This window comes from Centroberyx gerrardi, chromosome 24 (assembly GCF_048128805.1).
Source record: "Centroberyx gerrardi isolate f3 chromosome 24, fCenGer3.hap1.cur.20231027, whole genome shotgun sequence".
Classification (NCBI taxonomy): domain Eukaryota; kingdom Metazoa; phylum Chordata; class Actinopteri; order Beryciformes; family Berycidae; genus Centroberyx; species Centroberyx gerrardi.
The window spans coordinates 7,528,237-7,541,344 of NC_136020.1; the positions used below are offsets into that span (position 1 = coordinate 7,528,237).

General features: G+C 42.7%; 1 protein-coding gene across 2 annotated transcripts in view; it reads right to left on the reverse strand.

Annotated features, from left to right (window-relative positions):
- Positions 1–12,869, reverse strand: part of lin7a (lin-7 homolog A (C. elegans)) — a 28,206-nt gene extending 15,337 nt beyond the window's left edge. For both annotated transcript variants that reach the window (XR_013504088.1, XM_078282199.1), the window contains exons 1-2: positions 12,803–12,869; positions 1,560–1,678 (exon numbers count right to left, since the gene is read on the reverse strand). Coding sequence is in view for 1 of the 2 variants with exons in the window: in XM_078282199.1 (XP_078138325.1) it covers positions 1,560–1,678; positions 12,803–12,839 (156 nt within the window). In the remaining variant the exon portion in view is untranslated. The remainder of the gene's footprint in view (positions 1–1,559; positions 1,679–12,802) is intronic.
- Between the last annotated feature and the right edge of the window lie 239 nt (positions 12,870–13,108).

A 13,108-nucleotide genomic window follows, 5' to 3' on the forward strand; every position in this document is an offset into this window, starting at 1 on the left:
GCCTGGAACCCCGGCCAGAACGGAGCACATCTGAACCGTAGTCCCTGTGGGGGGAGAAGACTAGTCTTTTCTTCCTCTCGCCACCCTGCCATGTCATGGGATTTACGCAACATTATGTCAGAAGCTGTTTTCAGTGTTGAGTAACCTTCCATTATCGTAACTAGACACTGGCATAAAAAAGGAATGATTGTCTCTTTCAAATGTATTCCTATTTTATGACGTGTATCTTATAGTAAGTTAACCACTAAAAAAGTTGCTTCTGCTTGAAAGCCAGAAATCTCAGCTGATATCGATCAATAACCCTATCAAACCCTCACAGATACAAACAGCCATCACAGATGCAAACAGTCATTTTTTTCTATGAGGCAGTAAAAATCTGTCTTATTGCCCCTTTAATTTACAACATAATTACTACTTACAGCTACTCATCGCGTTCCCGGGCAAATTATACGTTCACTGTGTTTATAATTAACATGCAACATAGAAGCCATTGTGGCATCTGGCAGGTTTGCTTGATAAATACATGTCGTTTTTATTACTGGTGATACTAGATCACATGGACGGGACATTAAAGATACTAGACCTGTGGTTATCAGCCCGTGTAGTGGCGATATGCAGAGTCTATTTTCCTCTCCTGCTGGTGAATGGTGCTAAGATGACCGATGAGTGGGTGGCAGTTTGTATACATGCGAATGTAAGCATGTAAACAAGGGTAGGAAATCAAGCACTCGTGTTTATAATGCATGCTGTATTTTTTTTCCCCTGTAAAATTTGCTGAAAAACAATCTCAAACAGTGACTACATTTGCTTAATTAAAATTCAGTGTAATGAGCTTATCAAACCTCCAAGTTAATGAAATGCTCATAATGTTTTCCAGCCCTGTAATGATTTAAAAGCTTTGTGTGAATTTTTCAAGCAATCAACTTCACTGTGCCTTGGAGTTTTGCTGTTCAGCCTCTGCACTAATAAGGTTGAGAACCACTGCAAGAGATATTATAGTTGTTGAAGTAATAGAATCACTGACATTTCCATTTTGCTGCTCTATTGTTGATTGATACAACACAATAATGACTCAACCTACACCCAAATCATGAAATAAAAGCTTTTCCATTTGCTGTTCTAAACACCCGGAGTCTGGTGGGGCTTTCCTGGGAGGAATCCTCTGTGATGCGCTTTATGCTTCCGGTTCGTTTGGAATAAACAGAAGAAGAATGAGCATGAGCAGTGATAGCCACCATGGCTGAACAGACAGAGGAAAGAGCGCCACCTACAGAAACTCAAACTAAGGAAAAAGAGGCCAAAGTACCGCCCACACTGTTTGACTGACAGGTGATCTCTGATAAGTGCAGTGCAAAAACACCACAGCGATGAGCGCTTAGCACCAAAGACGCTACCAAAATCAAAAAAAGAAGAATCTCACTTTAATATCACTTTAACAAGAAATACCAAAATCACTAACTATGGCTGTGAACGGATGAACACTTTCAAGGTGAATTGCAAGCGCTGAACTTGTAGCTAAAGCCTTGAGTCATGCCGGTGTGATGTGACGAGTGACTCACCTCTCTGATGGCTGTGCAGAACTCACTCTGAAGGACCTTCTTCAGGGACTGGAGCTTGTGTCCAGGGACGTCGCCCGACTCCTGCAGCTTCTCCAGCAGCTCAATGGCCCTGGCAACATCTGGCAGAGAGAGAGAGAGAGAGAGAGAGAGAGAGAGAGAGAGAGAGGGTGAATTTGTGTGTGTAGATGCATGTGTGCACACGTGTCAAAGGGACAGAGGGGGGGAAAAAAAAAACGCTCCATTCAATTACATTAACAGTGGAGCCCTGAGAAAGACGCTGGAGCGAATCAATGGGCGGGATAATGGAAATAGACTCAGTCAAGGCCAGCAGGGGTAAGAAAGATAGAAAAGCAATCCCACCCCAGCCTCGTTTGCACTGGGTCAATGCTATGCATGAGGAAAAAAAGGAATAAGTCTGGTGCTTATTTGTTCAAAGGTAACAATTCCTGGCAAGAGTAGGCACCGGCGGGCATTACAAACCATTTTAACCAAGCCATTAGGCCTTAAGTTAGAGGCTGCGACTCTGGGGTCTAGCGAGCTCTCCTCCCCTAATTACCTCACACTGAATGAGCCGGCCGGCTTGGCTGATTAATTTCTTGCCCTCCGAAACTGGCAGGCCAAATGGAAATACATACTGGAAGGAGAGGGAAGTGATTTGGTACTCAATCACTGGACTCCTTTGTCAAAAGGAACGAATGAAAACATCCGGGTCAATATCATGTTTTATTCAGCTCGCTTGTTCAGGAACCTGTGACCGCACGCGCACCTATGATTTGTTAATTTCCCGACAAAGGATGCAAATTTATGTAGAATCTAATTTTCACCCCGAAAGACACTGGGGTGTGTTGTTATTGTTGCCTAAGCTACAAGATGTTTTATCTCATAAGACAGTTTTGTGAGTGCTTTCCGAAGTAGACTGCTTACATCCCTTTTCCAGTTTGTTTACTTCCTTTTTCCGACATAATTTGTCACACACAAATGACACACACCCTTGGCAAGGTCGTAACCGTTCACCCCCCACTGTTTGACTGACAGGTGGGTCGCTGGCTCAGATGCATGTCACCTCCCTCGCTGGCATCAAGCAAATCCGGCATGAGCAGCAACAGCATCTTTTCTTTTGTACCTTCCGCAATTCCAACCATGTTTGCTTGGCCAACAGGGATGGATCGATACGGAAAGGGTGCGAGGGCACGCATACACACACACAGTATCTTGCAAAACTTGTGTTCTGCGTCAGCCATCTTGGTATGTGTGCTAGAAAAAAACGTGATGAGCGAGTCGGTGTGACCCGTTTTCCTCTGACGCACTCGCCAATGGCCTAAAGTTGCCTCGCTCAACTTTAATTACTTTGAAGTTAAATGATATTTTTACTCACTAATCACAAGTGTGACTGACATGAAGGGCCTAATATCTCCGCAGTAAAGGGAAAATGTATTCCTTCGGGCAATCAGGCTTCACTGTTAACAAGCAGTTAATACAGTTTCCACACCGACTAATCAGTTTCTCTCCACACCATCACCTTGGGTATTACCTCAGGTAGGTTGTACCAATGTCCCCTTTTTGCAGAACACAGCGATCAACAACAAACATCACGCTCACTGATATTGGAGTCTGGGAATATAGAGTAACCCAATAAAGCAGATGGCAGACAGAAAAGCTTTTACTGTTTACAAGCCTGTGGGAGACGAGGGAAGAAGCGGTCTGGCTCTCTGACTTTTGTCCAAACTGTATAAGGTCATAAAAGGCAATGAGAAACACACAAAAGAACTTGCCTTTTATTTCATTGTGCTTTTATACTATGTGTGGAGACAATAAGCATGCCGTGCGGCAATCCGATGCCCGCTTCTATTTCAAGCCCTCTGTAATAAAGCACTGCGGATTATATTGATCCACTCGAAATTGCCTTCTCAATTCCTATCGAGATTGGTTACGGCTCAAGAGAACTGTCCAGTGAGAATTCTATTGGCATATGAGCGTTTGCAAGGGCGGCGAGTTGTCAGGATAATGTTAATCAGCCATTAATCACCCAACTCTACTCAGAATATCTTGTAAAGATGGCTAAGGGTTGAGTCGTGCAGATGAAATTAGACAGAATGCTAGGTAGAAAACAGAAGGTGTGTATGGGAGGGATAGAAAGAGTGGAGACAAGGGGAAGGGATGCAAACTTTCCATGAGATTTGTTCCTACCTATATTTGGCAGATGTGAAACGGCTAATTCAGTCAAGTTTATTCCACTGTTCTCGCCTGAAACAAATAAATTCCATCATGTGGGGGTTTCAAAGAGTTGGTATCCTCCTAAGTGCATTCATATTTGCTAGGAAGGTGAATGGGTCGGTTTTTCCCTTCTATGAAAAACAAAAACACCAACTATGAATAGCTGGTAATGCGCTGGTACGCTTCCAAGCGGCAAGGGCATCTGTCTAGGACTTTTATGAGCATTTCTTTCTCATTAAACGGAGGTCAAGGGCCATCCAGGAAAGATTTTTTTTTTCCTCTGCTGTTATTTGCTTTCACATGCTCATTAGCGCCATTTTCTTTATCCACGTCAAGGACTTTGAAGGCACTGGAACTTACTTCAAAGATTGATATCCCAGACATTTTGGCTGGTTCTTTTTTGCTGCTTTCATCTTTCTCCTAATCAGAAGTGATGCCTACTGCCTGATGCATTCTTTTAACTCGAATTAGGGTAATTTCAATTTCAGAAGCTTTGCATCAAACAGAGGAGCGATGCAAGTTCAATTCGATTTAATGTGCAACTGTTACCTACATTAGGTCTACATTAACAACCATGGTAACTGGAATAATGACTGCAAATGTATTCCTGGTCCAATCAGTCTATGTCATGTCCCTCTGCAGAATTATCCCTGTATAAGACCTAAGGAACACAGAAACAGTGATTACAGGACTATGTAATTGCAGGTATGCACTCAATAATGAGTGGTAATGAGTGGTAATCATATAGCGCCCGGGTCTCACTGAGCAGCTCAGAGGTAATTGCATTTTTTTTTTTCCCTTTACTGCTTCCAGTGATATTTAATCTCACACAGAATATAGCTGTGAAGATTTCCTGCCTTGCTGTCACACTGTTTTTCATTCACACGGGAGATGCAGTTGTGAGGAAATGTGTAAACAAATCAAGGTTTGGTCCTACTGTTCCATGTAAATCGGCCTGATAAACTGGCATATGTCTGGTGGATTATTTCGACCAGATTGCACAGCACAGCAAATCTTTTCTCTTTGTTTATGTCTTCAGTTCCACCCTGCAATGCGAAGGAACAAAGAGCCACATTGATTCAAGCAAAAATGTTCGCTCCAGTATCCAGTGTTTGGTATGCATCACGTAAAATTGGGACATCAAATGAGCTGTACGACTTGTGATCAGAAGGGTGTAAAACCCGGGGGAAGAGGCAGTGGAGGGTGATTGTGTTCCTGACAAAGCAGCTGGGATGACTGCAGGGGATCCAGCCACACAGTTATGTCACATCCATGGAAAATGATTCCCAAATCAGGAGTGCAGCGAAATGACACATTACATTACCTAATAGTCTAGCAAGGAGAAGGGCCAGCGAGGGAATAAGCCCCAGAACGACCCCGCACATTCTGATAATACTGCCGTTACTATGGGGAGAGACCATGTTCATCCCAGGTTGTACCTATAGCAGAGAAACGTGGCGTACAGAACAAATGAAGCATAGTTCAGTGCTACACTAAGTATGTGCTCAACACCCACATGGTGAGGCTGTTATAAGCACGGTCTATGAATAACCTCAGCTGGAGGGGAATACAGGAAACATGATCCCGCCCATGACTAACCATCTCTCTGCCATGTGATAACAACATGCATGGACCATACTGTATTTCCTTATATTAGGTTATGTAGTACTATGGAGTAGTATGGAGTACTCAGATTACATTTTGTGGTAACTAGTAAGGTTTTTAATTCTTGTAATCCATGATTAGTCATTTTTTTAAAATTACAATGTTGTTACTTTTATTTTTCTGTGCAGACAGCATGCTGCTTATTGAAAAAATGCAATCTAAGAATGCTTGATATAAATGAGATTGGCTTGCTGTTGTAAACACAGAGCAATGCATGGTGCATTGCATGGCATTTTAAAACAATGGTCGACGACAACGGCTTTGGCAGCATAAGTCATATTGTTTGTCATTGTTTATGAAGTGGGAAATGCAAGTACTCAAACAAGCTACTTTTCATAAAGAGCAACTTTGTAACATAACTAGTTACTTGTTAAGGTAAGCAGAAAAGTAAAGCAAACACTTACTTTTAAAAGTAACTTTCCCCATTATTAGTTGTGAGCAAATGCAAATGCAGTGCATGGCTAAGAGGAGTGCAAGAAACCAAATTGAAATGCTGTGTGTTTGCTTCAGGCTACCTGAAACGCTGGTGTGCAGAATTTGCACTTTTGGGACATTGCAATTGCTGTCCATCACACCAAGCAAGTCGAATCAATTTCCAGTTGATAGCTATTAAAATAGTATTTTGACAATTGCTACACATTTTAAATTTGGTAGCATTTCACAAAGCGGTTCTACAGGACTACTGCTCTACTGCTCTCTTCTTAGGGGCCCCGACCTCAGCAACGGTTCACTGGAAACTTCATGGAGGGAAATCCACTTATACCTTCCAGTGCTTTATTGTATTTACTCCACTCTACACCCAGAGACCCAGTGGCTTTGCGCTCAGGGGGATTCAGAGGGTCCAGATGTGAGCAGCATCTGTATGAGGTTTCTCCTCCCCGCCGATGAAAATAACAATTCCAGCCTAACTATATGCTCAACTTCCACGCTGACAAAGGCAGGTCGCGCTTGCCAATTTTAGCATATCTGTGAAGCAAACAGACGGTGTGCAATTAGGTCATTTTCACTGTGTAGTTTGACAGACAATTCTTCAGAGGAGGAGGGAGGGAGCTGATCCTGCTGTAACGAGATGAGACGCTTTTCAAAGCAGCATGGTACAAAAGAAGGAATCTCATTATCTGCCAGGGAAGCTATGAAAAACGACATCAAGGTATATCGCAAAATGATTAATCAATGTGTAATGCAAAGCAAAATCAGCAGATGTAATTACACGCTATTTGTTGACATTTATGAGGAGTTGTGAGACCAATCAAAGTAACCAAGCGCGTGCCACATCAAGATACAGTTAATACAGTTTAATGCACTGTTGCCATATCAGGCAGAGTGATGACATCCTGCCATCAGTTCATTTCCCTCTGCTGTACTTAGGATGGGGCCATTCTCATTAGTGATACTTACTGATTAAATGAGCTAAGTATAATAACACAGCTTTTTTAATCATGTGGCCTTCGAGACTTCAATACACTCTTTTGAATAGGTTTGCATTGCACACTGATAATAGAGTCATGATATTATTCATAACATGTTCATGGATGAATCATCAACAACCATCAACATTTCTGAAACATAATTCCATTACAGCTTTCAACACTGAAGTCCCTAAAACTAATGTTATTCTTAATTAATTGTGCCCAGCAGATTTTACTACTGTCTGTCCCCTCCACTCTTTTGCCCTTATGCCATTCAGTTCGAGGGATTAAAACGCTTCAATCCGCTTCAAAGGAAAAACAATAAAAGTAACAGATGATCACTTAATTTACCAGAAAACCGTCTTCCAATATTCACCCTCTCTTTCATACCAAAGTGCAGGATGTTTAATAGCTGAGTCATCATATAAACAGAGCAAAGGACCAGAGGTCGTATAACATAGATGGGAGCTTGGGGAAACAGCTCTGCTACCAATACATCCAATATTAATGGACCTCGACAACTTGTACTCTACTGAGAGATTAGCAATCTTTTTCATCATTCAGAGTGCACAACACAAGCAGAGAAGAGCAGTGGAGACAAAACATGAAGCTACATATTGTATGTGTGTCAATTAGACTAACATTTGAAGGAAAATGCAAAAGAGAAAATGTTTCATCTATCTAAAATAAACCAAGTTTTGGTGTCAGTCACTCAGAATCAAAGAGAAAGGGCTTCTTTCTAGATTTACCATTTTCCACCGACATTCAAAAATCATACAGGGGAGAGATCCATTGTGGAAGAGGAAGAGATACCAATTTCTCCACTGACAGCAGCCTCAACAGACCAGAATGCAATGCAGCCACAAGACATGTTGTGGTGTGGCCATGATCATAGACACACCCCACTGTTCATGAACTAGTTGGCTCACTAGCTATATTTATATGCTCATATGCTGATTGAAAGCAACAAGTTCCACAAGGGTTGTTGAAAGGCATTCTGGGAAATCACTAACTGAAGTAGAAGTAGAAGTAGACGAGGCAGGTTGAGGGAAGGTGGGTAAAAAAAAAAAGTCAACTGCAACACATTTACACCTAACCAATGGTCTGATTTACTGAATCAGACAACAAATTGCATGTAGAACCACACAGCACACCCAGTATCATTATATGTCATTCAATTATACGACCAATGATCTCATCACACACTCATGGTCAGTACCCACACACACATGCTTGCACCCAGAGATCTTCCAAGTTACTCGGTGCCAAGAATCTTGCACCATAAAAATAAAAGCAATAAAATGTAACGGCATAAATGGAAGGAACCCAGAATTAAATGACTATGGCTGACTTCAGCTGTGCGAACACTGATTCCCCCACCTCTTCAACATCAGGCTGTGACTAACAAAGGTCATCCTCATCATTCACTGATTAGAGAAAAGGCACAGAGCTGAACAAAGCCACAGTGACACGTAATGAAGGCTTCAGCACCCAACAAAGGCTCCACAACATTGTTTTGGGCTGTGTTCGTACTGGGCAGCGCTCCAATATTCCGGGATAATTAGTCCATTTATAATAGAGAGCAGAACTGGATGTAATTCATTTCCAATACTAAGCAGTGTCATTTTGACAAAACCGCAGCGGTGTAAATAAATATGTCCACATCAGTAGCTTAGCTCATTAAACCGTGGAAGTGATCGTAATTAAAACTGAGAGACCTTGGAAAATATAATAAGGTTTATCAATGAGATGCTCCTGTCAAGCTGTGACTTTGAGGCTTGAACAAAACTTCACTTTTCCCCGGTGCAGGTGAAGGTAAAAGGCGAAAATGACCTCTCGGTGACTCTTCTTCTAGCTTTATATGGAAGCACCCTGAGAGATGCTATCTGGATGTCATGCACGCTAGAATAAATTGTCCTGAAGAGGCCTTGCCATCTGCCACTGCCGGTTTGACCCGCGTGTCCTTGGTGCCCTTGGCGACTCTGCTGCTAATTCCAACCATAAAAAACTGCAATAACCACACTCTGGATGAGTGGAATGGGACGGCGGGGCTTTACCAAACAAGCCCTGTCCCCAAGCCAAGCGAATTAGTACTAATTTGCCCTGCCGTGACATTCCCCTCAACGCACGGGCAAATAAATCACTCCTCCTGGGCTAATGACTCCTGCAGGAGACTGTGGTTAAGGCAGACACCAACACCGTCACACTCTTATTGTCTTCCTCATCCCGGCTGATAAATGGGACGGTGTCCATCCCAGACAAATGACTCTGTGGAGCTTCTTTCTGTATTAAGGAGAAGCGTGTTGCGTTTTCAGCCTCCCTCTAAAAGAGTGACGTCGGCTTTGCAGCCGCCCTCTAATCCTCCGTGTCGCTGGTGTGACTGAAAGCATGTGATGAGAATGAGGTTTGGCCTCAAAACAGTGAACTAGCCGTGATCTCTGAGAAGAAAACAAAGACTGGCACGCTGCGGTTCTTCCTGAGGGAAAAAGAAGCTTGGAGGCTGTGAAAAACAGGGGGCCTCTAAACTGAGTAGATCTTGTTTTCCATAAAATCCCCTCACCTAACAGAGAGGACTCTTACATTAAAGTAAAACTCCACTCTAAAACACTTACACTGTTAAAAACAGCTATCAGCTTTTTGTTGTTTGGTGGTGTATTTTCCTTATTCCCACAGATAACTGGCCAAAACGTGATGTCATGTTGAGATATTTACAGCAGCTACAATGGAGTTTGATAGAAGGATCTAAAACATTAAAGGTAAACATCAGGTTTTGGTATCAGTCCCTCAGAATCAAAGAGCGAGGGTTTCTTTCTATAGCTGCCATTTTACATTGACATTCAACAATCATACAGGGAGAAATCCATCATAGCAGAGGAGAGACACCAATTTCTCCACTGACAGCAGCCTCAATAGACCAGAATGCAATGCAGCCACAAGACATGCTGCAATTTGAGTACTCTCACTATTTCTTGACTGGAAAACCTTTTGCTCTTGCTCTTATTATGCTATTGCTATCACTATGGCTCTGTCCACCCACATGTAAAACCCAGACCACAAGTCCAGTCCTGTCCTCTGGGGGCTGTTGAAAGGCATTCTGGGAAATGTAGGCAATCACTAACTGAAGTAGAAGTAGACGAGGCAGGTTGAGGGCAAGTGGATACACCAACACAACACTTCATCACAAATCAACTCCTGGAGTGCAATGATCATTACATTATTAATGATGCATAACAGTGTAAGAGGATCTGAGGGTTGATTTGTCCTTTAAGCCTACACTATATCACAGTCTATATGCATGTTCTGGGAATGAAGTGTGTAATTGATGGATTTGTAAATTATGAGGCTGTGAGTTTGCCAGTGAGTTTGGTTATATCTGTCATGCATTCAATTCACAATAGACTCATTTCTCCATCAGGTTGGCTAATTTCTACTGAACTGGTGATTTCTCCATTCCCTAGGTGTTACGATTTGAAGTGATGGCACACAAAAGCCCTCTCCTTTGGCAATAGGGTTAATCACACTTGAATTTTTGGCTTGTTCTCTATCTGAAGGTTTTTGCCAAAATTCCTGGACTGACTGCAATTGAGATACAGCCGCCCTGATCTCTGCTCTCAACATTTCACAGCTAAAAGGTTAGCATCTGTGGGGCCTTCCGCTTTGTATTCAGTCTTTTACCGCCTGCTCTACAGAGAAGGCAGAGCGGTCTTATAGAAAGTGCAGATGAGGCTCAAAACCATCGCTCTTGGTAGGGCGTGTTGCTTGCTTATCTCTGCGAGTTCCTCTGACAATAACAGGAAGGCCGGTGATGTAAGGTCTTCTCACCCCGCCGTGACCCGACAGGCCAAGCCGCCGCTCTGAAACTGCACATCAATGGCAGTTCGACAGACTCAGCAACTCGGCTCTTAAGGCTTTCTCCCAGCGTGAGGCGAGGCTACCTTTTCATTAGCAATTACAGTGTTTCCTTGAAAGTGGCAACAGCTGATAAAAGACTGTTGCAGCCTGTAATGTTGCCGCTGTGACAGCTCCTGAAGGGTGAAGCCATCATTTTGACTCCTCATGTCACTACAGCTGCAAAGTGCTGGCTGGATGAGGCCACAACATGTGAATATGGATCAGTCACCTTTCATGCTGTTGCCATGTCAGAGTCAGGGCCCCGGCAGATGGCCAGGTTCAGATAAGGTTGAATGAACGCTGACATTTTGCATAGATTGAAGACCTTTATTGGCTCGGTGATATAAAGGCCTGTTTATCAGCGCAACCGCTACGCCAGTGATGCCTCTTCCTGTAATTACTGAATTCCACAAGACGGGTGGTGGGTGGGAAAAGAGTGGGCTGCCTTGTTTATCTGTTTGCCTCGCATAATCTTGGACTCATTTCATTACTCCTTCAAACTGGTACAGTACTTCAGCACCTGCCAGAAGTTGAAGTTATGCACCAATATGCTTGATTGCCTAGGAGGATTCAACTTAAGAGTCATCCATTCCAAAGGAGCAGATGCAACTCAGTATGTGGACAAAAACCTCATTTCTTATAGCAGAGAATAATCAATTGTGGCTAATTACTTTGGCTGATTCCAAATTACAAGTGCCATCAGTCAGATTAATTCCTGCATAATAACCCACCAGGTAAAATGTATTTATAGTCACTTCTTGTGACTTGGCAGTGATTGGAAAACCGATGCTAGCTTTACTTGGCACGGAGAAAATAGCTAGTCTCCTTTCTCTATTTTTGACAGCATCCATTTCCCATGTAATGCTTGTGCAATATTACATTTCAACACCAGATTTGCCTTTGGTCTGAATATAAGCCTGGGAGTTTTCCTTTGCAATTCAAGAATAGACAGCTATAACAAGAAATCATTCTAATATCCCTATAGGGACTTATGCGTGTCTGTGCTACTCAGTAGTGAATGTATGATAGGCTTCTTTATAATATTTTTTTATTTTATTTCCTATGGTATCACTATGATATTCCTATAGGGACTCATAGTTTTGCTGTGATATGTGTACAGCATCTTTCTAAAATGTATTATAGCATTACAATAGTTCTTTCCCATCAGGTAGAAATCGATGGAGACAGCTTTGCAGAGGAATATAAGCGTAAAATGGATTGTTCAAGTATGTGAGAATTCATTTTACATGCATGTGTACTGCTGTGATAAATATGAATGAGGTCTCCAGAGGATGCACTATGTGTTTAAGTCACATGACCTGCAATTAGGTTAGATAGCCTACATACTCTACTGTCAGCTCATATGCGGTAAACAGTACTTGTGGTGCATATGCACGAGCAAGATGGTATTATACTGTAGCCTATTATTATTATTATTATATATCATTAGCCCTTGCAATTTGCTTACATTGTATTTTCCAACAGGTAGGAGATAAAACCAACAACTGTATCTTGGGTTCATATTTACTATAAAGGCACCAAGCTCCTTTGCACCTGTACAATTCAAATACAAAAGTTGTAACACTAACAAAGTAGATTTCCATGCTAAAGCGGTGCAGTAGATACGGCTCCTGTCCTTTTATCTACATAAACAGCATAAAAACAGGCTATAACTGGATAATATTGCCGAGGAGGTTACATAATATAGATAGAAATAAACGAAAGGCGCCGTGAGCGCTGTAAGCTTATTACTTTGTCAAATAAATGGCGGTGAATGAATGAATGTGCCATTAAAAGCCCCAGCAGTAGTTCAATAGAGGCAACAAGCGCTCCGTTCTGCACGCGCCACACGGATAGCCGTTTTTTATTTAGAATAAGCCATTTATAGCCCGAGCTCATATTGCCTATAGGAATAACGGCTCGCGCGGAAAATCTAAAGCAAAATCCAACACGGGCACGAGCACCTGGAGCTCCAGCGGGTTGCCAGTTCCTCGCTGAAGTTTCCACAGCGTGAATCAGCCCGTAATGAAAAGCGCAAATTGCAAAAGCTTTTGTGCGCCTTACCTCGATCCAGAGTGAGCGGTTGGACCACTGTCGCCATGACTGCTGTTTACTGGAGACTGGAGAGACTACAGGAGCTGCAGCATCAGAGAGAGAGGGGGGAGAGAGAGAGAGAGAGAGAGAGAGAGAGAGAGAGAGAGAGAGAGAGAGAGAGAGAGGGAGAGAGGGAGAGGGAGTGGCTGGGAGGGAGGGAGGAGGGGGGGTTAATCTACCTCCATCCTCATAATATCTCATCACCTGGCACTGGATGCAGAGGGACCAGAGGTTTACACAGGCACTGCAAAAATAAATGTCCATTTTAGCATGTTA